Consider the following 27,525-nt stretch of genomic DNA (forward strand, 5'->3'; position numbering starts at 1 on the left):
CCCATCCAGTGCCCACAAACAATAGATGTAATTGTCCAACAGGTGAAAGAGCAATTAAACCCCCATGTTGTTTAACCATCAGGAAACCTGGAAATTTTTCAACATCAAAGCAGGCTGGACACTCGTAAACAGCAGCCAGGCACTTTCCCCAGTGTCTTTAATGTGTTGTTTTGAGTGTTATATCACTTTGATATCTGAAAGAAGCAAAGGTCTAAATCACTTGCCCACGTCTCGTAGCATATCTGGCAATTTCACTGCACAATGGGATACTGCTCTTGTATTGCCAGAGCTGGACAATGCTGCTTCTCAGGTGTATGAGTTTCCAAAACAAGTAATGTCTGCTGCATTTAGAGCTCAGACTATTTCACTTAAGCAAAGGAGATCACTCTTTGAGACTGAAAAGTAACCAAACCAAAACATCCTGAACCATTTCGGTCTCAGCATTACATTCCCATTTGCAGAGAAATAATTCAAGACAGTATTCCAGTTGCCTTTTATCACTGTAGCGACAGGAGCAGGTTTTCACTGCTCAAAAGAAGACAGAGAAGTTTTCAAAGACATGAACTGTGACTGCAGAGATGTGGAAGGGCCCCTGCTCACCTTTTCTATAAGAAGCTTCTTGCTCATCGTTACACATCTATTCAACCGCTCCTTGTACTTTTCCAGCATCTTTTGCTGTTCATCTATCTGCCGCCTCAAATCGCAGTTGGCCTGAAAGTGAAAAGGGAAGGAAAGCCTTTGACTTTAAATCACTCCGAGTCAAACCAAGCATCACTTAGGAAGAAGTTTCTCCAGCTAGCTCTAGGCATTATATTAAAGAAAGCAAACCAGCAGGCTAAGAAAAAAAGACTAGATTCCTCTTATCAAAACATCCAAGCCAAGCTCTTCAATTTTTAACCCACTCAAATCTTAATCCCCCTCTAGAACAGGGAAGCACTATCACCTTGGTTTACATATAAGGAATTAAGGTACAGAGACACTAAGAGCGGCATTTTATTTTTAGTATTTTTTTTAAAACATTTAAGACCTTGCCACAGCTACACCAAGTCTCAGAAAAGCTTAGTCATCCCTGGACTATCCTCCCTCTCTAGCCACAATACTGGCAGAGGAAAAGGATGGGGTAACTCCCTTTGCATTTTCAATTAAATTCTTGTTCGAGTTACTATCCAGCAGCCCCGCTACACAGACTGCTCCCAGCAACAGCTGTTGTTTTTACCACCACCACAGCATACAGCAGGATTTTATGTGCAAGGATTTTCATTGATAAAAAGTTAAATTTAACCACCCCCCTTCCAATCAATAGTCCGGTTTCTGATGGAAAAAAAAAAAAAAAAAATCTATTTCCTGCTTCATGGATTGTTTTCTACAAACTCACATGTGCCCCTGTGTATGTCTCTACGAGCTTGTCTTGGCTCTTTTAGCTCTGTGCTGAGACCACAGAGAGCCTTCCCTCTTCTGCCTTTAATGTGTCTTCTAACCCTTTTCAACACTTCACAAGAGATGCCTCTCCAGCTGGTGAAAGCTATATCAATCAGAGCTCCTCCATTAAGACAAGATCCTTGAATTATCTTTTACTGAAGAATACTAATGGGTTAAAAGAAGTTTTATTCTTCAGGTATGACCGAAAGATCTTCTCCTCATTTCTATACATATCACTGACTCATGAATAAGCATTTTGGAATACACCAAATGTGTTACTAAAGAAAAAGCAGAGTAAGCTCCTCAGTCTTTAGAAGAGGGGAATAGTTGTGAAGAGATTTCTGTCTTGACGTTAGATTAACCAGAGAAATACACAAAATGTGTGCAACAGATCAAAGAAAGGCCAACACCACTGCTGAGGACACAAACACCCAAGCTACAATAACTCTGCACTGTGCAGCCAGTCACTGCTATGCCACTTGTGGATTCAAGCGGGCACAAACAGAGTGAGTACGTGCCAGACAGTTATCTTGCAAATAAAAGATGGCTGGATTTGCAAGTGTTGGTTCTACAAACAGTATACAAAATCCTGCTCTGCAGCCTAGCTGGCACACACATTCTAGGTATCTTTAAATTGCAGCTTTTAGAAAAGTTGCCCCACTTTACTTACTCTTAATAAGTCGTCTATCCTCCCCTCCTTCTTCTCCAAGTCAGAGTTCTTACTGTTTTCTAGTGCAGATATTTTTTCCATTGTGAGGTCAGACTGTAGGGAAAAATCACCATAAACCACATTTAAGAAAAACATATGATATTTCAGATAGTCATCTTTTTGTAACATCACAGTGTAACCCCCTCTGATCTGAGCAGTTAGGTCTAAGAAAGAGGAACCAATTTCCTGTATCCTAGTGGTCTGGGGAAGAACCTTCTCCATTCTTCACTTTTATTGCACGGTGGGCTCCTCCAGAATAGGAGGTTCAGTCAGCTGGTTCCAGTTCCACAAACTGGAAACATGTAACAGGCTACAATATCCTCTGTGCCCTTCAAAGTTTAACATTTGAGTTCTGCCTGCTCCTTGGTGGTCTCTGACATTCTCTGTCCTTTTCTGCAGTGCAACATAGCTTGCATGGCTTAAGAAAAAACCCACCAAACCCCAACCCTCAGCTAGAATATCAAATTTATGAGATCTTTCATGGGCACAGACAAGCACCTGCTAGACAAAAGACAATACCTGTGAGTTCTAAGGTGGTCTTGACAGAAAACACAGGTCTTCATTTTAAAACATTATAACAGATTGAAGCAGGAATATTGGGCACAAGTCTTTGTTTCTGACAAACTGATGTATTAGTGCCCATTAGGGACAGGTGCTTTACAGTTCTTGAGTGAAACCTATCTGGAAAGTTTTACAGAGTGCAGCACATCTCAAATACCTTCACCAGTGAAGTGAGAGTTACACCCAGGAACAGAAGACAAAAGACATACGCTACATTCTCTAGCAGTAGGAACATTTCAAACTCAGCACTCATTAACAGGTGGGGAAGAAAAGGGGAAGAAGTCAATATGTACATGAACACAACATCTGAAAAAAAAACCCAAGTCAACACAAGGGACTCTGGCTCCACAACACAACACAGAGTTCACATTTATGGCTAGCAAGCAACTATCCTGGTTCTGAAAAGAGTTAGCAGAGACTTACCTGTGGAGTTCTTATACAATTGTTCTCCAAATTTCAGGCTTGCCTGGAAGCTAACACCATGAAGTAAGAGACAAACTTGGTGGACTGTTGCTTCTCTACACATGCCCAGTGTAAGAAAGATCAAAAAGAACACCTGCCAGCATTGCACATCAAGCAAGATGAGCCTAAATCCCGAAAGACAAAGAAGAGGCCTGGGCAGGTCACCTCCCTTCTGCCTTCACTTGCTTTGTGCTTCCCAACAGCCTGCAGGAAGCACGTGTGACACAAGCGTTTGTCACTGGAGGCAACGAGCAGGTTGTCTGTTGAAAACCTAGGCTGTGGTAGCTCAGTCCAGCAGCAAAAAGTTACTTTAGTAAGTGACTGCTATGTCACTTTGCGAAACGCTGTGTCAGATGACGTCACGCTTCAGGATGCGCGCTCTCACGTGTGACATCATCACAACCCACCTTGCCTCAGAGCGCTTGGAGGGCCCTAGCTCTGAAAGCACTAAGAAAACCATGCTCATGACTTGCTTTTGGCATCGCTGGAAGTGATTCAGACTAGGAATCAGTCAAGATTTATTTTTTTTAATGCTGTTAACTCCAAACAGGTTTGGAAGGGAAAAACAAGAAGGTATGCAAGTCATCACGCAGTCAAGCATCTCCCTGGATTCCTTGCCTCAAGCGTATGCTACATCTAGACCTCTGGAGAATACCACGAAGCTGAGCACTGGCAGAAAGCACACACAGATAACCTGTCACTGTTTTCAAGGAAGATGGACCCTGTGGGGATGCTAAGCAGAGAAGAGAATAAAAATCATCTTGCTCACTACTCCAGGAGGGACCACTATTTTAAGCATTGGTATTGGGACAGCAAAGATAGAAATCTGAAAGTTATCTCTGGCAGGTTCTTGAGTTATGGCATCATTCTCGCACAAGACTTCTCCATGCATTAGCAAGAATCTTCACAGATCAGCATTTTAACAATACAGACAACAAAATGTGACTCTAATGACACAACAGAGCACAGAGATTTAAGCTAGTTAAGTATTTCCAGAGGTAGAACTGCTGTTCTTCATGCACAAAGAACTTGTACCACCTGCTGGGGAAATGAAGAATGAACTTCCCCTGGCAATAAAATAATCTCTGACACAGACTGATGTGAGAAAATGATTGACACAAAACTTATTGTTTAAAAAAATCACTCAAGGGAAGGGTCAGTCACAGAGAAATCGGAGATGAAAATCAAAAGATTAAAAGCAGGCTTGGAGAAGAAATAAGCAAGGTGCATTGCAGATAAAGCTGAACATCCTTATAAGCAACGGAGGAAGATGACACAGCTAAATGTAAATCTTGCCATAAAGCCACAAGAAGAATCTTAACAACTTAAAAGGCACCAAAGAGACAGCTGCACAGTCAAAAGACCACAGTCAAAAGTCTTGACGTCAGTGAAGCTGCTGAGAAGCACTGTCAGGAACACACCACGTTCCACCTTGACAGGACAAACTATGCCATGGGTGTACTCTGCAGAGGCCAAAGAACTTCCAGCTAGACTGCAGATATTGTACTGTAAGCAGCGTGGACGCACCCACGACCCAGCACTTGAATAGAGGCATAACTACCACTCAGGTTTGCTTCACATCTTCACTGACAAAGAGAGGAAGAACGTTCAGGACACAACAGAACTGAACAGACAGAGCTAAGGTGTTCCTCTCCTGAGCACATTCGCACACAGCTGAAGAACTGCCCACAGGAGTGACACAGAAAAGCCTCAGTAACATATCAGGCAAACTCCAGTAGCAGCAACTGAGAACATCCTTTATAGGATAAGGAACAAAGCTCAGGGTGATTCGCTTCCATCAGTAGTTACAGACCGAGTTGGGACTACTGGAAACACTACGTCTACTACAAGTGTCCTCCTCTGGTGTGGAAGACAAGCTGCATCAAGCCACAATCTCATATTCAAGAGGTGTATCATCTAGTGAGCTATACCTGTGACTGTTTGTGCTGGATGGAAATCTGTTTTTGGGAAGTGCAGGAATGCTCAGTGTTCCCTGATCCGGTAGAAGATGGGCTGCCTTGCTGGGCCTGCAAAAGAAAGTCAGTGTATTGTTATCCGCTCCTCAGCATGACCACCAGTGCCCGTGCAGACACACTTATCTTTACATGGGAGGTGCAGCCCGGCCTGGGTACCACACTTTCACATTAAGGCTTAAGAATGCTCTAGAGATTTAATTCATTACAACAAGAGAGTTTGTTTCTTTCAAGAAGACTGGCCCAACCTGCTAAAAGACAAAGCTTTTAAAAGCCTAATATAATTCATGTCAGCTGAGATTAGGCAAGGCCAAAACAAGCACTTCTCACAGCAAGACTATACTTCAATTCTTTGGGTTTTTTTGCATCTATCAGATTAGCCTCTCAGATGCTATTATTTTGATCTGTGTAAGATTTTTGAGTCGTTAACTTAAACTCACATCATTTTATTAAACAAGCATAGCCTGGGACCTAGAACTCTTCACAAGGAAGATGAACTTACCAGAAGATGGTAGACTTGGTCATCAATAAACCAGGCTGCACTTGAACCACTGTCTTTGAGCAGAAAAGCTTCAAATTTCCCATCCCTTAACTAGAAACATCCCTTGGGATTCAAATCTTTTCAGAGCTGCTCACCGAGACAAAAGTAAAACAGAGGCCACCTCCCCTCTGTGCCAGCTGCTCATTCTCTAGCCGCTGCTTCGCCAGCATCACCGACATCAGCGTTGGCAGAGCAGAGTGTTCCTCCTGCGGTTCCTTTGCTGTGCTGCCGTCTACCCCATACAGCGGCTGCTCCACTCGCCGCTGTAACACAGTCAAAAAAATACAATCAACTTTTTTTTTTTTTTTTCCCCCTCAAAAAAAAAGTGATTCTCTGACTCTGCCAAAACTGTTGTCAGCGGAGCAGCAGCTCAGGAATGGGCAGGCAGCATGGTGAGGATCTGATAACTCATACAGGACTCCTGGAGTGATTGTTCCAACGGCAGGCATCAAAAAGTAGATGAAGTTAATTAAAAAAAAGTAACAAACAAACACACAGGACAGAATTCTTCGTCAGTTAACACACCCCCTTCCTTTAGAAATACATGTTTTTCAGAGTCAGTGGGGTAAACAGGTTGTACATACAAAAATCTTAGTGCATTGCAACTTTGGTCAATGCTCTCAAAGTTATACTACTTAATGGTTTTTAAGGACTTATTTTAAAACACTCAATGTCACGATACATTTGTTATTCTGAAGTAAACTGAGTCAGAACTACTAAATGTCTAGACCTGAGTCTAGGACCCAGACATCACGGTAACCTCCTTTCTGTCATTATAGCAGGGACCAATCTCTTGCAAGATAAGTAAAGCACTAATGTGTTTCCAAAAATTTTTAAGGGATGCATTGTGCCTCTTAAAGGCCAGCTCCCTTCTCCTGCAGTAGACTCATTTTCCAACTGTGATACAGGAACTGGGTTCAATACGAACAAGAACCATCTGAGCTACACTGATTACAGCACTCAGAATCTCACTGCCCTTGCTTTAAAAGCCAGCCCATCACTGCTAAAACTTGGCACTCTGGATATTAACCATCTAAGTCATTCCAAGCTGTAACTCTGGGCCAGGCATATGCCACATAGAAAGTAAACAGTCAGGTCAGGATTCAGTTTTTCTTAAAAACCTAAATTGCAACCTGAGGTATATTTTCTGGCTGACATTACAAATGTCAAGAGTGTGCTTTCTTCCCCAAAAGAACACTTGTATATGAGAGCAACCTTGCAAGAGTCTGAAGACCTGCAGATCATTCTTCTGATCAAAGCAGAAGCAAGGCAATTCAAAGCAGTCAAGAGATTCGAAGACAAGAAGTAACATCCTGAAGCCATTACAATTCCCCTGCAAGTTCTGATTGCAGAAAATTTCCAGTACAATATAGATTAACTCACAGGTTTGGAGAAGGTTTGTCTTATTGTGAAAGACATTTTAACACTCTGCTCTCTTCCTAGACCACACTGACATCTGTAACGGGTAAGATACTCAATCTTCTCCAATTTTCATTCATCTCCCCATTTTCCTGGGCTTAGCTCAAACCACTGATATTCAGTTTGTAAGAAGAGGACAGGTCTTACAAATGCATGTAAGTTTGTTATGAATAAGCAAACATTGCAGGTTTAGCTGCAAGAGTAAAGAATAGAAGATAAGAAACATGAAGAGCACCTGCATAAGGAGAGACACAAACTGGCCTAGCTGAAACTAACTGTTACGTCAGTCTTCACCACATGAGAAATACTCTGTTCAAACTTTTACCTACTCGATACATACAAGTGCAGGAGAAGAAAACCAAAGGAAGAATCAACTTGTCCCATTATAAACACCTGTAGGGTATCTCATCTGCTGGAATAAGGAACCATCCCTAATACCTCACGCATCTGCAACATTCAGAGATAGTATTTCTTTTATTAACTTCTCTTTAAAAAGGTGTATTAGTGAATTAATACGACAAGAGAAAGGACTCTTAGACTAATTAACTAGATATATTTTAATTTTTGTAAACATCAAAATCATCTAGAAGCATATCTGACGTTCTCCCTTAAAGCAGCATTAAAAGCTTCTAAAATCTAGCAACAGATATTGAATTCTGAGCAGAGCATTCAGTGTTGGGATTTAGTTCAGTACACATTCATGAACTGTGCAAAGGTCTCTGCAGAATAATGTAATCAGTAAAGACTTTGCATTTGGTTTTCAGAATACTAACCTTTCCCACAATGCTCCATACCTCTGTGACACCCAACAAATGCTGAAAATTTTTAAAGAGGGACCCAGGCAATGTTCAAAACTAGAGATCAGACACAGCAGCCTCTGCATATTGCTTTGCTCTTTGAAAGAAATTTCTTTAGCTGCTCTGTGCTAAAATGACTTAAAAATACCAGTTATTTCTTCACATTCAGATCTTGCAAAAACGCTGTGACAGCAAAATGGAATTACGTAACAAAAAAATAACAACAGATGTGCACGTATACACATTTCTTTGCAAGCTTCTGCTAACGCTCCTTACAAGTCACATGCATGTAAACAGAAGTAAAAGACCTTTCCAACATAATTACGTTATGCACGTTTTTCAGTATACCCAAAGGGTCCAATCAAGGTCGGAATATCGTTGTACTTGTGCTATACAAACACACAACACACTCCCAACTCAACGGAGAAGATCATGAGCTACAATGGAATACAAGATAACTAATACGTCAGTTCCACCTTTTATTAAGGACAGTGATCTATCTGTAACCACATAGCATGCTAAAAACATGCATCTTGCGTGCTTTAAGCTCAGATATTTTTATCAGTTACAACTGGACTGTTATAGGGTCCCAGGCATCTGGCTTTGCTGCCAGAACCCAGGTTCAGATTTAGAAAAAAAAAGAACTGGAGAGAGAACAGGCCAAATCACTCATCGAGACTCTTCTTTCCTGTTCAGAACCTTCTACTACCTGTCTGAAGCACAGCCACCAACCTAATCATGCCATGCCACCAGCTCTGTCCCCAGGGAGAACACTTACCGGCAAGGGATTGGATAAGGAATGCTGCGGTGACGATCTGGCGACAGGCGGAACACTTCTACCGGGACTGGTTCCTGGGCCACTTCCCCCAGCAAACTGGCCAAAGCAACAGATTTGATCATCAGTAATTTCACAGAGATAATGTATTTAAGCAAATTTAAGAGACAGAAAAAATATGTTAAACCTTAAAAATGAAGCCTTATACACTCTAGGGACTTATTTAAACAAACCAAAGACAAGTCAAGAGGAAAACCTTAAAATTTCATGCACTGTTTTCAAAAACAACAGCAGACAAACACCTGTACGTGCACTGAGCACATTTTTCTTTTTAACACAAAAAGATATAAACCTGCACACTTGGACATAGATCAATTATTTACTGTATAGAATCAGGAAGCCCATTCCCTGTGAGGGGACGTGCACCACAGAGAAATGCACACCTCCACTGGAGCATCTGTGCCTGTCACTGTCGAATGCAGGATACGTAAGCAGCTGGGCAACTAGTCTAGTTGGTACAGAAATTTGTATGTTCCTGCACCTAAAAAACTTCAGCCAGGAAAGATGTAGAGTGCTAATAAGCACTTAATTTCTGACTCCAAGTTACTTAGTAAAATAAAGAACAAACTTAAGAGAAAAGTTAGAGCTCTGGATTGTACAGACCTAGAAAAACTTCAGAAACCATGCAATAAAAAGAGTATTGATTTTCAGAATGTCCATCATTGTTTTGAGGAGGGGTGTCTTGTCTCCTGTGTGGTGCCAGCTTCTCCACAGCAAGCTCTTCTAAAGAGGCAACCCTGTAAACAACTTCCCACTGAAATCAGGTAGGTTCTTTTGCAGCACTGGATCTGTATCCAAACAGGTCTGCACTCTCAGAGTATCCTCATCTGAGATCCAAGTTCCAATGGAAATCAACTTTGAACCTATACTTTTGTGGCTGCTCTTTTAAAAAAATTGCTTTATCAATTGTTCAAAGAAATGTTAATTTAAAAATCAACTTCCAAAAACCTCGTATCTTCTACCTAATCAGATTTGAGCGTTATCAGGTTAACGTCATCAATCAATGACAACAATGATGGATCAATAACAGAAGTTACATTACAGACTTCCATCTGCAGATTTTGCATAATGTCAATTCAAGCAGATTTCTCAGCCAATACAAAGAGGCTTACCTCAAAATAGTCACTAATTTTATGTCCTCTAGGAGTGCCCTTTCCTAAAAAGAAAAACAAAGGATGAAAATAAGAGTTGGTATTTTTAAGAACAGAAGTTGCAATGCCATTCTAAAAAAACTACTCCTAAATTTTGACACTCCTTTCCCTGCAGAAAGGTGCAACACTCATCACAACAAAAGCTTCTGCACAACGAAAGACTGCCGCAGGGTTACAGCTCTTGTGCTGTTGTTGGGAGGGTTTACAGTTGACAATTCAATTAACTCTCAATTCCAAACATGTCAAATCCAATCAAGCAGCATTTGCACTTGCTGAAGTACTTAGAAAACACTAATCATCATTGAATGTTGCATAGGTGGTCCAAAATTTTCTTCGAGATAAGGACAGAGCAAAGGATACTTTTACTCCTCCACCTTCAGGTAAATTACTGCACATTAGATCTCTCGCAAGCACTCCTAGGAGTTGGAGAGATAATTAGTGGTGGCTTAATACCAGCTCATTAAAACTTAGCCCTTTTCTCTTATTATAATATTATCAAAGCAGTTCTGTCAACACAATCCTCGTTACTTTCTTGTTGAAGAACAAAAGAAATAGAATCTGCCCCTATGCCCATGTGCTAGAAAATCTGAACTTGGACTTGAACGCGCTGGGTTTTTCTTGGTACTCTGAGACAGCACTGCCTGCTTTATACTTGGGCACAGCTTGTTCTCTATTTGTTATGGTGAGAACTTACTCTAACGAGGCAGGCATACGTCTCGGAAAGCAAGGAAGAGAGTACAGGCTGTATTTTGAAGTCTGGCTGCTGTATGCGTGGTGACGTGGGACCAAAACACCACTTCAGAGAAGCCATATGACGCCTTTGGGCAGTCTGTCCCATAAAAATGCAATCGTTTGGGCGAATACGCTGTGCATGAGTGTTTTCCTCCCAATGAGGCTCCCAGAAGAGAACTACACCATCACAGAGTAGTTTATAACAAGCTGCCTGACACACCCTTGAGAAGAGCCATTAGTTTCCTAGGACACTGACTGTGCAAAACGTGCACAATTACCAACCGTTCAGAAATCCTGCGGCAGGGTCAGCACAATGAATTACCTTGACTGGTCTCATATGCTTCTGCTTTCCTTTTCCTATTCCGCTGGTCATTCTGTTTTTTCTCAGGAGTCTGTTAAACAATACTTCAAAATTAACATTTCTGCAGTTATTCCAAGATTTAAAGAAAACGCAAAACCACAATAATCTGCTCCGTATCCCCAGTGGCCATCTCGCTGCTTTGGTGCATTTGTTTCTATTGCTGGTACTTAAAGAAACAACTGCTCTCAAACAGCTGCTGCTTTCTGATATATGTGCTACAGAATGGAGGCAACACAGTTAGCAATGAGGTTAATTTTTTTTTTTTTCCTATTTCAGCTGCAGCAAGTCAGCCTCTACTGCCCAGTTACCTCACGTGGTTAGCAGAACAAGCTCAAACACTTACAAAAACCTGTGTAAACCCTTTCAGGGTGATCATAGTACTGGTACAAGAGGAGTAATGACGAGGGGTTTGAGTACAGACATCCAAATTTGCAGGTCCTGTGGCTACTCACAGCCTACCAGGACAATTCATCTTGCCTTCAGCTAATGCTTCTTCCCAAAGCCCTTTGCAGATGGCTACAAGAACTGTCCTGTCCACCGGTGCACAACTGCAACCTTACCCAAAACAAGGCAGAGCTCCCCAAGATAGCGGCCAGGAGAAAGCTGCCACAGATGCAGCAATTCACTGACTTCAGTTTGCTCCTCATCTGCTCTCATTAAAGTCGAGGGTCAGTTGCATCTGCCACTTCTGTGAGCAACCAGAGGTCTCAGGGGCAGCTTACCAGCAGACAGCGATATATTTATGCACAGGCACAACACAGAGCACAGGCGAGAGGCCTAAAGGCTCCAGAAGTGTCATGGCCATCTGTACAAGGCTAGCAAGCCTAGACACGTGAGAGTGGAGAAGACCCTGGCACGGTGCTTTCCCCATCACCAGGGTCACTTACGTGGCCAAACCTGCTGAAAACATTAGGAAGCACTGGGCTAGAAATGGCTTACTGAGGTTGCTGGAAAGTAAGGTATCTTGTCATTATAAAAACATCTCTTACCCCAAAGGGTCCCAAATAATTTCCGAGCTATATGCTTTACAATCACTGCAGCCACCACTAAACTATAGCCTGAGGGCAGGAAGAAAACCACAGTGTGCAAAACACAACTCTGGGGGAGGGAAAGCCATGGCCAGAAAGTCTGTGGTAAACCTAAGTTTCATGCTCTTTGGAAACCAAAGTCCAAAGTACCCTGTTCAAAGATCTCTGCCAAAAGACTTGCACACAGTAAGCACAGAAATCAATCCACCTCCTTTAATAGGATAAAAAGGATAAAGCTGACACAGCCAGAATCTAAACCTGGCTGTGCCCCCAGTGGATGCTGGACATCTACAGTCCCATGTTACCAGCTGGGCAGTCACCAACATGTTATTGTTTTGGTAAGAGGATGGAGGGGATGTTAAGACAAAGGTGGCTACGGTGTCTGCAAAGTACTTTTTAGAATGAGGGGACTGAAAACTCTAGAGACTTGCAGTACCAGCTCCTGACTGTGTAAAAGTCAGCGACATAGCCTCCTCACTGCGTAGTGAAGAGCAACTCATGAGCAGCGTTGGTGTGACTGTAACACCACAGGCTCCATTACAGCCTCCATGGAGCTGGGAGCATATTAATGAGATGCAGTTTAAGTTGTTTTTCCATTCAAGTAGTTACATAACAAAAATTACAGGGAATATTATTCGATACAGACTGAAAAAGCAAGGAATGGTAGATTTGATTATGTCAACTTGGTCAACTTAAATCACTCCACAGAAGTTCATGAAAAAAAACGCAAGTAAAATAAGAACAAATACTGAGTTTTCCACTATTGACTATACTTGTATGGAGTTTAAGATACTGCATTCTTGAAAAACTTGGCTTCATCACACACCTCGTATCAGTACTGCCATATAATAGAGGGAAATATGATCCAAAACTTACCTGATAGCCATGTGGAAAGTTCTTTAAATGCATTAAGAAAAGGCATTTACATTTGAGATTTTGTTTTATTAACGTGGAATTTTAAAGTAAAAGTGTAACTCTACAATTCATTTTGCTGCTTTAGCAACTGTTTTGAAATAGTTAATCCTAAAGCAGTGAGATCAGATGGGGACAAAGCATCAATTTTCACCTCCCCACACTTCCACAGAGCGATTCATAAAAATGCTCCGCTTTGTACAGACTTCTGCAAATTCACATATTTGATAGGTAAGGCAAACTTTTCCACTAATGCTCTCTGCCTTTTTGGCCAAAACTGTATCCAAAACCAGCAAACAAATCACAATGCAGCTGAAAACGATTTCCTAAGTGGAGCTTTTTGAACGCTGTGTTTTTTGGGGTTGGGTAAAATCTGCCTGCTACAGCGGGAAGCTTCAAGGAGGACTGTTTCACAGCATGGTCCAAAGACTGCAGGGTTAGGACCCAGACTAAATACTTCCACCAATCCCTTCTGCACCCCAAACAAAGAACAGTCACTCTCACACAACTCCTTCTATGTTTTGAGTTCAATCATGCCCACCTTACACCCGATTACCACGAGGATTTGTGCCTGCTTACCTCCAATTCTTTATCACTCAGAGAACCCACGCTGCACAAGCTCTGGTTGGAAGACTCACTATTTAATGGACCCTAGTGAAAAACAAGCAGAGACTGTTAGAAACAACTTCCAGACAAGGCAGATACGTCCTATCAAACATTGCATCTCTGGGCCAGCTACGCTGCTCTAAGTCACATAGATACAGCAGCAACGTGGGTGAAATACCTGGGCACATGATGGGGCTCAAAAAAACTTCAGAGTTGTTTGGAGCAAGACGGCAGTTGGACTGCCAGTTGGACAGTCTATTCTCAGTACACTGATCCAGCCTTCGCAATAATATTTCTAAACCAATTTCTATGCTAACTGCTCTATTTAACCACATCCACAAAACAGCCAAGGCAGTATTCAGAAAGCCTAAGACAACTGGTTTGAGAAACAAAACTTCTGATTTGTTGAGCAGCAGTAGTTCCAAGCTCAGCTCTTCAGGCAAGCATCTGCTTGACCCTGGGCTAAGAATTCAGAGGCATCTTCCATCTGGCAAGGCAGCTATTACTGTTATCAGATGCTGGCAGTACCACTGATTTTTCTTTAAATGCGTAATTTTTATGCTTTTTTTAACACTAAGAAAGTGAACAAGGAGAAGTTGTATTAACAGCAGTACAAGTGGCACCTATAAGACAATCTCTCCCACCAGGTTATTTTATGGACCCATGGCTGACCTGCCAACAGAGCACTTGCTCCTACCAAGCTAGAGTGCAAATTCAAGAGGCTGGAATGGACCAGGTACTCTTGTGAGCCTGACTGCATCTTTGCAGGCTCTGCTGGATACACATCTGCCTTTTTACGTATCCAAGCAGTTTTGAAAATTGTTTTTTAAAATCTGTATCAAAACTGGTTTTAAAAGGAAAGTGAATCATGCAAAGTCACTGTGTTTTAGCCTAGTACTGACACAAAAGTATCCGCCTACAGATCTAACTTAAGAAATCTAGACAAATCTGACAAAAATATAAAAACAAGATTCACAATTATTGATGGAATGCATTAACAGGAAGAATGACATGATAAAGCCACCTTTTCATTAATAACTTGTGAACATCTTTTCCCAAAGATTCATTCCATTTTAGCATTCTTATTTTTGCAGTAACCACTTCCACCAATCAATCTTTACTCAAGGCAAAGCCACTGCTCATTATACACTTGAGCAGAAGACTTATGAGAGGGGTGGGGGAGAAGCCTGAATACCGCTGAGAAATCCCACAGTAGATTATTTTTGAGGAGAGCAGTTCACCCTTCCCCATTTATGAGACAAACACGACCATCAAATTAAACTTGTGACACAACCTAGCTATTACTAACTTCAATTTCCAAGCAGGCATCCACAGAAAGTAAAAGTTCTGTTTACCTTCTGTATTACACTGTGAATGCTAACTACCAAATTTGTTTCTCCTAAAAGGACATGCTTAGTTGCTTCAACAGAAAAAGCTCCACCAATACTTTAATAGCTTAAGAATTTAGGATTTCCTTTTAAAAGCAAATTACTTTAAGAAAAACTACAAATTTCTACTCCTTAAGCCGTTTCATTATCTCTTCAACTCATCACACAAATAGCTTAAGACCAGAAAGATATTTTACCTCATCTCTTCAGCAATAGTTGCTTTTTAAACAAAGCAGCAAGCTCCCCACAACCCGACGTGATGGCTCACAAATCTAACAGGTATAACTCTTCGTCATTCCCGGGATTTATTCCTTGGCCAATAGGACTTCACAGCAGCGCCAACACTAACATTAGCTACATCCTCATGAAGGCCTCATTGATTAAAAAAAGTCTAATACCTTACGGCAAGTGGCATCAGAAAGTTAATCTTTTCACCCATGTAAAAACCTTGTTTATAAACTGCACAAATATTGTCCTCCAAAGTCCTTCGCTTCCTCTCGTGAACTCAAACCCCAGCAGCACGTCCAAGGCATCAGCCTTCTGTGCAGGCGTGAAAGCTTTCTGAGCTGCAGGAGCATCTCAACAAATGAGCATCTGCAGGTCTCAGATGGACAGGCTGGGGTTCTGACATCACGACGAAGAAAGTGAAAGTTGTTTCCACATTTGCTTAAATCTCACTGCCTCCATTTTGCACATGGAGAGCAAATGACAGGAACAGCTGCTCCCAAAACGCCGCATTTGAGCTTTTCAGGAACACTGTGGTTGAAAGGGCATGTCAGTGGCTTACGAAAGGCCGATGTTTCAGTAATGGACCTGTAGTCTAGGGTCACTCGCAGAAATAAACTGGTGAGGATGTCTATGGTTAGAAATGATCCCAAGATTTTTTTCAGAAGTATAAGTTTATCCTCTTCAGTACAAAAAATCCACTAAGTTTGCATCTGAATGCACAGTTCTGGAACGCAAGCAGCTGGAAAAATGCCTAATACAAAATCCACAATGTTTTTCTTATTGCCAGTACCACAACTACCTGTACCGACTATTCTGCGTGGGAAATTTACAGCTTTAGCAGTTGGAATCAAACCCATTTTTTGCATCAACAAAAGAGCAGTTCAGTCTCAGATTCTTGAACAGAAAAAAAAAAATCTATTTTCCCTTTACTTTAAAACTTCCTCTAGAAGCTACACTGACAAAATCGTTAACTTGAACTCAACACAGTAGCAGAAAGGGTGAAAAGGAACAAACTACTTCGTTATAGAACCAGAAAAGAACAGCTTGTCAGTCGTCTACAAGTATCCAGCAAGTTCACTGTCATGTGTACTGATACTGTGAACAAACACAGAAATTAATTCTTTGTAGACATGTTTTGACTCATTTCCACTGCATGAGTTTTCCTTTCTCTTGGTTACCTTCCAGAGGGCCTTCCACTGCCACTTGGCTTACAGTAAAGGATCAGGCCTATCTTACAGACAAGGAGCTGAAGCATCTTGTTCATGCCAAAGTTGGCAAAAAAGCTTTCCATAGCCGGAATACCTCAAAACAATTGTTTGTTAGAACGTGCCATACTCGAAGCAATAAAGATGCAATACCCAGGATGTTTAAGGAACGTGGTCTAGTCCTCAGCTGCACCTCTTCTCACATAGTTATGCAAGAGAAAGGAAAAGTAAGTTTTCCTGATCATCCAGCCGGATATCTTGTTTCACACATAACCACGTTATCAGCTGCTTATAGCAACAGGTTTAGACAATGGATATGAGAAACCACACATCTGAGCATCTCCCCCTCAACCAACAGTCAGTGAGGGTGGATATAAAAAACCCTTCAAATTTACGTTTTATCATTCCTGACTGTTTATATTTAACTCAGCAACTGACATTGGATAAACGTTCAGTACTTAATTTAGCATACCATTTTAAGTGGTCATGACACAAAAGGAATTAAAGGAACCAACCTGAATTTTGGAAAAAAAGCAAGTAAGCAATGGCAAAGAACACTAGCATCAGTATACTGCTGGGGAAGTAGCAGTAGGGAATAATAAACATGCAATAGTTTACACAGAAAGGGCTTATGAATTTTGTTACAGAAGAAGTTATCTGCACTGGCATCTGGCTTTTCTAGCATAGACTACTTTGGGATAATCGCACACTTCTGGTCTCACTTCCAGCCCACTCATCCACTGTACCCTGTCAAGAGAATCAGTGATGGGGCTCAGCAAAAAAATCAAAATACATGGGTCCTCTGAAACAATCTAATAGTTTCTATAGTGTTTACTCAAATGACAAGCACAAGAACAGCACACACTTCCTCCTCCGCAAGGAATTTCGTTCTGAGATAAGCTGGCGTGCTCTTTTCCCTTGTGATTCACCTATCAACTGCTGCTTCTCAGCCCGTGACCTACCTATGCACAACAAAACCTCCGTGTCGAGAAGTGGATGCAACAGTAGCAGGCGCTTTCAAGACTCCTACTCAAAGTCAAGAATTCAAAATCTGTCCACTCACACTGAGCTGGTTAGTCATTTCTCCCTTTGCAAGAGGCCTGGAAAGCCCACAAATGAGGCACAATGGCTGTAGTTTCAATAGAAACAACTTAGCCTGATAACAGCTCCCATCGGATCTTCTGGTAACGAAGCCAGCCTGACTCAGGCTGTCCTCACCTATCTCGTCTTCAAGCCTATCTACTGCCTCCCATGACTTGTGCACTTCCTCAGCCTCTCCAAGCTCCCAAAAACCACTCCTCAGGCCTGTCGACAACTCTTGGGTTGAGCAGTCTCCATTTTGTGCTCTCCAGCTCCTCGTATTGAAAGGCTGCTCCAGGAATTCAAGCTACCTAGCTAGAGTGTCCAACCTGGACTTACAGCAACATGCATTGCAAAATTCTCTTGCTAACTAAATGGCTGAGATATGCCTCATTACCTCTAGCCAAGGTAACCTGAGTTCTTCTGAATTCTGTAGCAAATAGAGAGATTTCAAAGGGAAAAAGTCAATCCTTAGTTCCACTAAAAGTTAGTGCTGACTCCACAGAGGCTTACACCAAAGTCAAATGGTTGAATGGTTGAATTGACCAGTTACCTTGGTCCAATGCTACTGTATAAAACAGGTTTAATTAATACATTCTTAATTTTTTTAAGCATCATATAAGAATTACAGCCTGCTTCTTAATCAGCATTTTAGAAAAGCTCAGTATTATAGCCAATAATGAAATCCCTGTATCACCCAGGTCTTTTTGCCATGAGAACTTAATCTAATATCAGATTTTCAGAGGTAACCTCCACCATACCAGATAGGTAAGCAGATTTGCAACAGGATTTGCTTAGCTTCCGTTATGCCTCAAGCCTTCTCTCAGGTTGAAAAAACAGTATTTTTATTTTACTGATGACAAACTGGACAGAAGGGTCACGCAATTCACCCTAACCCTCAGCTCAGGGGCAGAAATACAACTATTTCTAGGCTCTAGCAGCCAGACACCACATTTGAAATAAGTGATGTTGCACACAGAAGCATCCAAACAATTTTCAAGTATCTGGCATAAAGTGCTGGCACATTCTGTGGTAGCTGATAAATTCAATTCTAAGTTTCAAAACTCTTATTAACTAGTTCCTCTGGTGGCATGTGACACCTGTTAAGGACCATCACTACACAGCACCATTTCCCTCCAAGAACGACATGATTATTCTCAAACATGAATTCTCAACTTGGGAACTTTGCTGCTAAAAATGTTGCTAAGTAGACCACACAACTGGTAGTTACTGAACTGATCAAGACTGCTCGTGGCAGAGAAGGGGCAAAACCCAAAATAATACAAGTAAACGCTGTTCTTTTTTATGAGCAATTCTCTTTTTGGAGGCAGATGTTCTGCAGCATAAGTGATGCTCTTCAGGTTATTTTCATTTCCCTCTTTACAATACCTCAAAAAGGGAGGAAAAGGAACAGTAGCTCCCACCAAAACCAATACTTCTTCAATGTCAGTCACCTGGATCTACAAGATGCCTGCAGCATGACAGAGAAGGTTTCTCTCTCTAGAAATACTCCAACCTTTTTAGTTTAGCTATAATACAGTGGTGCACACAACTTAGTTTGAAGATCTTCTAAAGACCGAACTTGTAGAAGATACGTGTGCTGCGGTGATGATCCACCCTAGTTAAGCCTGAGGCAAACCATGTGCAAATACAGATTCAACCACCACAATTACCTATTCCAAGTCTTATCCAGTAAAAGCCTGTGGAAATGACACAAATCTTTTGGAGTTAACTCGCCTGATATCTTGAAAGCCAGCACCCAGACAGGGGGAAGGGAGGCAGAAGATGACAACAGACCAAATTAAACAATGTTATCTAGAAAAACAAACTACGTTTTTGTTTTCTGTACCTACTGACCCAAGGAAGATGTCTGAGATGACTAGTCAGAATAATGTCTCAAGTGAATGCACTTAGATTTCCCCTAGTAAGTAAACATAAACAGGAGCTAAATAAGCAAGCATACTGGTAGGTGTCAGATAGTCATGTGTTAATTCCAGGACTTGCTTTGCAAATTTGGGGAAGAATGGCACTTTACCATATGGTAAGAATAGACATCTAAAGCATCACTGGCTTTTTGAAGCTATCCAGTGACCTGGCTGAACCACGAGTGTAATGTTGCCTAGAAACATTCCTTGCTGATAGATTTGATTTCATGTATTAACTCCAAACTCCTAGAGAAATATCTTCTCCAGCTACTAAATTCATCACAGACTTGCAACAGAATTTTGAGGCGTTTGGGACTGCCAATGACCTCGGTCATTGGGTTGTGCCTTCAGCTACCACAGGAGGTGACAGCACACAGCTGTTTCCAAAACAGTTTAGGATTTCTGTCCTCTACTACTGTTACTGGAAAGCTCTTCCAGAACCCCATGACTCTGATGGCTAGAAGCTTTTTTCTAGTTTCCAGCCTAAAAATTTATTCTAGATCAGCTTAGTCTTAGTCATTCTCAGAAACACATATAGTTGTTCTTTACTTGCAAACCTGGAGGGAAAGCAGCCTTTAAAGCTGGAGTTGTATTAAAGACGTAAACTAGTGCATTAGTTCTGCGCAGGTCCAAAATATACCCTGTATTTTTAAACATTAAAGAAACCTAACCAAACACACGGAGTGATACACCCAGTCGGTGGAAGGCAGGAAGCTCAGTTACAGCTGCCTGCTGCCTTCACCCAATAGGAGAGCATCTAAGATGACATTTCTTCCTTTTATGCAATAAACAGCAACAGAATACCTTCTATCCCAGGAGGATGTGCCAGTCCTGGTCCCACTAGATGGCACTAACTTACTCTACGTAGCTTTCCTTAAACATTTAATTGGAGAGAGAGCTAAAAAAATCTTAGTTGAATCACACAAATTGTATCACAGCTTTCCCAATATATTCCCTTTAAGACAATGACCTACCAATGCCAGTGCGGAGCATGACGGACGGAGACTTGGGGGGGTAGGGAGGGAATTTGAAGCACCAACCTGGGAGGGAATGTAGTATCTGAGATTAATATTGCAACCAAGATTTGCTGCAACATAGTAGAGTCATGCTAATTCATATCAATGGTTGGCTGATCTATTGCAAATTAGCAAGTATGCAAGTAAATAAATATATATTGTTTGAAATAAGGGTAATGCACTTTAACAGTTTACTGACTAGTACAAAGTAAAACACTATACTGCATAACAACAGGTAAAAATAAAACTCTGTAACAGAACAGCTTTGCTCAAAGCAAAGCCTCCAAGAAATGAGGCTTTTTGACTTGAATATGCTCTAGAAACAAAAATGAGTTTTCAGTATTCACCCGTACAGAGAGGGGGCATGTACTTTCTGCTCCAAACATATTGAAAACATAATGAAGAGTCGCTTTCCTACATCTTTTAAAGGTTATCCCTTTAAAAGGAACAGTTCCTAACACTCTTTGTGAGCACTGAGTATGTCGGCACTGTTTTAAACCAACAACTGCATCTATGCTTCTAAGTCCTAGCTATTCTAGAAAATTGTTTGGCTTTATTTATACTGGTACAGCTACAGATGTTAGTGACATACATGGAGGGGATGAGGCAAGAAATAGATGGAGAAGTACATTAAAAGTTGCAATGTTGTATAAAAAGTCTTTCGAGATTGTAAATACATTATGTACCATAAACTTTTATGCTAGTAAAAGCCTTAAAAGTCTTAAGAGTGAGGGAAAAGATCAACCTCCCCCCCCATACACTCTTACTTCAGTAAGTGGAATGGTTACCCCTTATCAACTTCTAGTGTTGATCTTTGCTATACTACCTTACAGCTGAACATTTTCCTTACTCACGCTCCCTTCCAGGACTTCACCTTCTTTGAGCCCTGACTGAAGTACAGATCAGAAAGAAAAGCATGACCTCAAACATAACCCTTTTTCGAGTTCTGACTTGCTTTGAGTTATTCCAAGAAATACAGCATCTACGAAGTTTCTCCTCAAAATAATTCTAAGAGGCTTCTCAAAATTATCTAGCAATGATATGTCGTTTTACCATCTACCTTGATGTTGTCTAAAAGCCAGTCTCTACCTCAAAAGTAAACTCCTTATCGCTGACCTAGTTTAAGATGAGTTCTGCCACCCTTTCGTTGCTCAGAGAGATTACCAGTTAACACTACCAACAGCATCTGGAGAACTAACAGCTTGATGCTAGCACATCAAGCAGCACACACTGTTGCTATTGAAGTGCCTTACTCAAGAAGGTCAGCTCTGAACAGTTACGAAGTTGTACATGAGGATAAAGATGGGATTTTACTAGCAGGCTCTGGATCACTGATATAGGAGAGCTTACCTTCAAACACTTTCTGCCTGTGTGTTCTATGTGACCAAGTACACAATTTTAACACACTGTACCCACAAAGAACTGAACAAATCTCTGAATAGATGAAGTCTGTTTACATGCTGTATCAAACACAGTAAACTGGAAACTGGATCTAAGAAGTGGCCAAATTTGGTGCTCAAATGCGTAGTTGGAGAAAGGAAGAGACAGAGGACATTCCCACTTCCAAAGACAAAGCTGTCATGGATTTTTTTTGGGGTGTACAAGCTGCCTTAAGATGGAGCAACTCCTAAGAACTTAATTAGAACCCAAAATCTTCTCTATAGTAAAACATTTGCTCATAGAGATCCCATTTTCATTCCTCTTAAAGGTACTTCAAGCAAATTAGTGGTCAAAACACAACTACAGATACAAAACTGCTAGCAAAACAAAACTATCAACGTAGAAATTAAAAAAACAAAGTGCGGGGCACGACGGATAAGCAGTCACACCTGTTACCAAAGGTACTTATACTCACCTTAGCAACCCCGACTCCAGTGAACCTGGCCTCCAGTAATTCCTGCCTTCGTGGGTCCAGGCTATGCAATTCTTCCATCATTTCTGCTGCTATGGGAGAACAACACTCAGATTATGCAATGCAAGGAAAGGAGAGAGATTTAATATTCTGTGCCACTGATGAGACTCAAAAGCGCCTGTTCTGCAGCACAACCACGTAGAAAGCATTTCCTTGCAAGAGAAATGCAAGCTTACCATGCAATAACAACATTAATGTGCCACCATATTACTGTATTTAAACCATAACCCTGCTGGAGAGTTTCCTCTTCTATCTGTTGTACCAGCCATTTCAAGATCTCTAAATCCAAGAAACCAATTATGTCACATTCTCCCACTGGATGCTTTATTAAAAGGAAAACATGGGACTAGAGTGTTATGACTAAAAGCTTCAGAGCTCTTCATCTGTGCTGCATGACTAGGAGAAAAAAAAAAAAAGCGACATTCTTTACCCCATAATTTATTTTTGGCCAATCCTGGAAATACTAGATCTCCCCGAACTCCAGATTCCACTGACAACAGCTTTGGTTCTTCCAAGCACAGAAAGGGATTATAAGAATAAAATAATGCTCGTTTAAACCTTTTACTCTATGGAGTAAAGCATCAGATACATCAGATAGCATAACAGCTGCTTCTATATACTGGATGTACCTGGGGCACCTCCTAGGAGACACAGATGCCATTACTTGAAGGGTTAAAAAAAAGAAATCGGCATAGTCATGTAAACAGCTTAAAAACCTGGAAATACACAATTCGAATACTGAACTGCGAAAAAATGGGACAAATTTCAATGTTCATTATAACTGTGAATCACATCTACCCAACTGCACCAATCAAGTTCATTTCCAGAAATGTCTGTTCCAGTTTCATTTTCTGGACTAAGGTAGGAAAAAAAAAAAAAAAAAAAGACAGAGACGATAAAGATTTGCTGTATAAAGAGCATATGCGATGAGGAAAGTTCTTGAAGGGCAGCAAGTGCCCTCTAGAACAGGCAGTGTACAATTGTTCCTTTTATGAACTGTCCATTTTGTCCCTGCCGTTTCCTCCAGACGCTGCAGATGTCAGTTACAGGGGGCGAAGTGAATCCATCCAGAGGCATTTCCAACTGCTCTGTCAAACCGGTAACAAGCCTCAAAAACTAATGGGACACTAAATGCGGTTATTAGAGAACCCTATTTCCACCACGGGCTTTAAAAACCCCAGCAATGCTATCAGCCCAGTTTTCAAAACAGGAAATCTGTGCGCTGAGGAAAATGACAGACGAGCCACGAAGGCAAAGATGTGAAAGTGCTGCCAGGTCTCTCCCCCATCGTGGGGCACGGGGCGACCACCCGGGAGGGAACCGCATCCCCGCACCGGGATGCTGGTTTGGGGAAGGCGCTGCCACAAGTTCCCGAGTCTTTCCCCCCTGCCGGGGCCCGGGACCTGCCCTGGACCCCGCTCCATCGCTCCCGGCGGGGATGGCATTCCCTCGCCGCCCTCCCCGCCTCCTTCGCGGGGCGATTTTCAGCACCTCGCTCCCATCCTGCCTCCCCGCTCGGGAAACCCGCCGCTGAGCGAGCAGCCTTGCCCCGCTGCCGCACCGCCTCGGCCTGCCGCCTCCTCCCCGGCACCCCGGGCAGCACCGCCTCGACTCCCAGGCCGGGGATCCACAGGCCGTGCCCACCCCTTCACCTTCCCCGCCCGCCCGGGGCCTCCGCGCTGCCCCGGGCCGGGCCGGGCCGGGCCGATCCCCCCCCCCCCCCGCCCCGCTCTTACCCCCCGCCCGCCCGCCGGGCCGCGCTGCGCCGGGGCGGGCCCCCGCGGCCCAGGCCTCGCTCCCGCCGCCTCGGGGCACAGGCCTCGGGCCCTTCCGCCGTGACCCCGGCCCGGCCCCGCCGCTCGAGCGGTTACCAGCCTCCGCCCCCCGCCTCCACCGCCGCCCGGGGTCGCTGCCCGGCTTCCCCCCCCCTCCTACACACTCCACCCCACCCCGCCGCCCCCAGGGCGGCCTCGGGCCTGGCGCCGGGGAGGGAGGCGAGGGGGGTCCCCGCGCTCCCCCCGCCGCCCCCGGGCTCTCTCACCTGGCGCTGCCGCTGCTGCTTCTCCCGCCGCCGCCCCGCCGCTCCGCTCCTCTCCTGCCCGGGCCGAGCGCTCCCCGGGCACCGCTCGGATCCCGCCGCCGCCGGGGGCAGGAGCAGGAGGAGGAGGAGGAGGAGGGAGGGAACCTGCTGCGGCGGCGGCAGCGGCGGCACGGGCGGGAGGGGGAGGCCAGGGGCGGCTCCGCGGCCTCTCGTGAGCGCCGCTGCGGGCACCCGGGCTCCACGCGGGGGAGAAGGGCGGAGGGGAAGGGGGAGGGGGGGCGGCGGCAGCAGTGGCGGGGAGGAAGGTGGGGGCTCGCCCCTCGCCGGCTCCGGGGCGGGGAAGGAGACGGGGCGGGTGTGGGGGAGAAGGGATGGCTAGGCCGCGGATCCCCGGCCTCGCGTAAGAAACCTGGCGGGGCCGGGGTGCGCGCAGGCCGGCGGCAGCCGCAAGGCCTCGCGGCAGGACAAAGGCCCGAGGGAGGGCTCGGCGGGCGGCGGCGCCCGGGCAGGTGGGGAGGGCGAGTGGAAGGGGGGAAGGGGGGGCACGGGGCCGCGGGGACCCCTTCGCTTCCCGGGGCGGGCGGGGCGCGGGCAGGTGCCGGGGCCGGTGCTCGCCCCCTCCCCGCGGCGCTGGGCCCGGCCCGGCCCGGATCGATTGGTGCACACACACTAGTGAAAGCGCGCGGCGTCTCGCGAGATTTGCACGGCGGCGAGAGGGCGGGGGAGGGGCGGGGAGGGCAGGTCAGCGCGGGAGGGGGGGCGGGGGGGAGGTCACCGGGGGGCGGGGCCTGGGGAGGGGCGGGGCCTGCTCGGAGGGGCGGGGGGGCAGCAGGTACAAGGGGGGGGGTCAGTAGGCCCTGGGGGTCAGGGCAGCCCTTGGGGGGGACATAGGGCTGGGGAGGGGGACATAGGGCTGGGGGGGGCATGGGGCATGGGACATGGGGCTGGGGGGGGTCACATAATGCTGGGGGGGACATAGGGCTGGGAGGGGGACATAGGGCTGGGGAGGGTTACATAGAGCTGGGGGGCAGCAGAGGGTCAGGATGGACCATGGGGTCAGGATGCCTATGGGGGGCGGGGGGGGGCAGCAGGCACAAGGTGGGGTCAGATCCAGCCTGGGGGTAGGGCCAGGTCTGGGGGTCAGGGCAGGCACGGAGGGGGAGGGCTGCGAGCACAAGGGGGGGCCAGGGCAGGCCTGGGGATATCCACCCCCCCCCCCCCAGGGTGTCACCAGAGAGGACATGTAGGCAGCGTGTTCATAACCCCCCCCAGTTCTTCACCCCCTCTCCAGTCTCCATCATCCACAGCCAGGAGCTACCTTGCTCCCAAAACCACCCTCATGCCCCCTGGGGAGGGTGCATGGGCACCCCGACACCCCCCAACACCCCATCCCTGCCCACCCCCTCACCCTGGGGACCCCTTCAAACCCCCCCCGGAAGGGGGCCTGGCCCCCACCCCCTCGTTCGGTTGCGGATCAAATACGGATATCGCGGGTGAAACACAACCCCCAGCAGCTCCCCGTTAACCGCTGTTCCCTCTCGCCTTCCTAAGGCCGGGCTGCGCAAGGAAAAAATAATAATAATGGACAAAAAATTAATAAAAAGGGCTCATCCTGGCTGCAAACGAGCGATCACATCGCAGTTTATTCGCTCGGCTCCCAGGCGGCGAGGGCAGAACGCAAAACGCCGCTGCCGGGCGTTGGAAGCCGCTCGGCTTTAAGGCTGAATCAGCTTTCGGAAAAGCAAACAAGCAGGGGAGAGGGGGAAAAGAGGTTTGCTGGGAAAGGAAGTGGCCAGGCCTGTCCAAGGGGAGGCAGGCGCGGATTAGCGATGGAGCGGAGGCTCCCGGAGCTCTCGAAAAGATTCGAGGCGGAAAGCCGATGGATGGACATCCATCACCTCCGTCGTACGGCGCGTCCGCATCGAGCAATTTAGGACCGAACTGGCACCCACCAGTTTGGCAAAAGCGATGATGTGGAGAAGAGCCGGCGGAGCATCATGGAAAAACGGCTCTCGCAAGGCGGCGGGGGGAAGTTGTATTATTTTAAAATTGTGAATTTATCGCACTTGGAGCCCGGTGTTATTTGTTAAGCCGGTGTCGCAAATGGCTTTCGAAGCGCCTGCCTGCTCTCGCAGGCTGTGCTTCCTGTGCTTTAATCTGCTTTTTTTCGGTAGAAGAGCCACTCCAGTTTCAGCTCCTGCTGCGTGAGTCACATTTTCAGCACCACCAGCGGCAGGAATTTGTAAAATAAATAAATAAATAGCGATTCGTGTGTGTGTGGTTTTTTTTTTTTTAAAAAAAAAGAAAACAAATTCTAGAGTAAATATTCCATCAGCTGGTAAACTAATCACAGCCATTTCGGGGAGCGCTAATTAGTACCACTTGCACTTCACATTGTTCGGGGAGGTATAAATTTCATTTGTGCGTTTCTGTTCGATTTTGGGTGGAGGGAGGAGAAGATCTGGGAGCAGTTACACCCAATAAAGGGACCGACTTCCCGCACCCTTCGGATCTCCCGGACCCCAGCCACCGCCCCTATAAACCCCTCCAGCCTTAAAGGGAGCAGTTCACCCCCTCAGAGCACCGGACGGGAATCAGACACCAGTAACAAACACCAAATCCATGGCATTGCCTTCCCCATCTTTGTATTTTAGGGGTGACGGGGGTCCCTTTGATATAATTTTTCCCTGAGGGGAAGAATTTTTTTGAGGGAGCTCGCTGAGGCTGTCCCACCTCTTCCACGCATGGCTGGGGATCGCGTTGCCAGCGATCACATCGCCATCAACTTTTATAAGGGGTTACAATTTCATAATAGTGTTTTGCTCACTATCATTTTCACCCAACTCTGGCAGATCAACGGCCCTCCTCTTCCCCTCTCCAGCAGGACCAGATGCCCAGGGAGGTAACAGCCTCCTGGGGAATTTACTGCAGATAGGAACGTTTTCCAAGACACCCTGCGATGCATCACTGAGTTATGGGCTTGACACAGGACCCGTGGGCGCAGTCCTGGGCTCTGCTGGAGTCAGGCTGGAGCAGCACACAGTGACTTCTGGTACCAAACCCAGTAAGCTGAGGTTGCACCATCCCTCCGCTTGTGACTTGCCCCTCTCCCTGTCCCATGTCCCTCTGTGCTCAGGAAAATGTCTGGGGTTTCTCTTCTCACATATGATTTCAGGGATGGAGCATGTCCCCTTTGGTACATTTGGGGAGATAGCTCTTGTGGC

General features: G+C 44.8%; 1 protein-coding gene across 6 annotated transcripts in view; it reads right to left on the reverse strand.

The window, feature by feature from the left end:
- Positions 1–27,525, reverse strand: part of TLK2 (tousled like kinase 2) — a 68,190-nt gene that overhangs the window by 19,473 nt on the left and 21,192 nt on the right. For 2 of the 6 annotated variants that reach the window (XM_086626697.1, XM_086626699.1), the window contains 10 exons: positions 22,204–22,292; positions 20,307–20,372; positions 13,480–13,551; positions 10,922–10,991; positions 9,829–9,872; positions 8,660–8,755; positions 5,761–5,928; positions 5,083–5,178; positions 2,090–2,182; positions 601–711 (listed from right to left, as the gene is read on the reverse strand). In XM_086626697.1, the coding sequence (XP_086482823.1) occupies positions 601–711; positions 2,090–2,182; positions 5,083–5,178; positions 5,761–5,928; positions 8,660–8,755; positions 9,829–9,872; positions 10,922–10,991; positions 13,480–13,551; positions 20,307–20,372; positions 22,204–22,292 (905 nt within the window). Of the gene's footprint in view, positions 1–600; positions 712–2,089; positions 2,183–5,082; positions 5,179–5,760; positions 5,929–8,659; positions 8,756–9,828; positions 9,873–10,921; positions 10,992–13,479; positions 13,552–20,306; positions 20,373–22,203; positions 22,293–24,301; positions 24,342–27,525 lie in introns of those variants that run through there. The other 4 variants (XM_086626698.1, XM_086626700.1, XM_086626701.1 and 1 more) reach the window with 4 other exon arrangements.

Source organism: Tauraco erythrolophus, chromosome 25 (assembly GCF_009769465.1).
Source record: "Tauraco erythrolophus isolate bTauEry1 chromosome 25, bTauEry1.pri, whole genome shotgun sequence".
Classification (NCBI taxonomy): Eukaryota; Metazoa; Chordata; class Aves; order Musophagiformes; family Musophagidae; genus Tauraco; species Tauraco erythrolophus.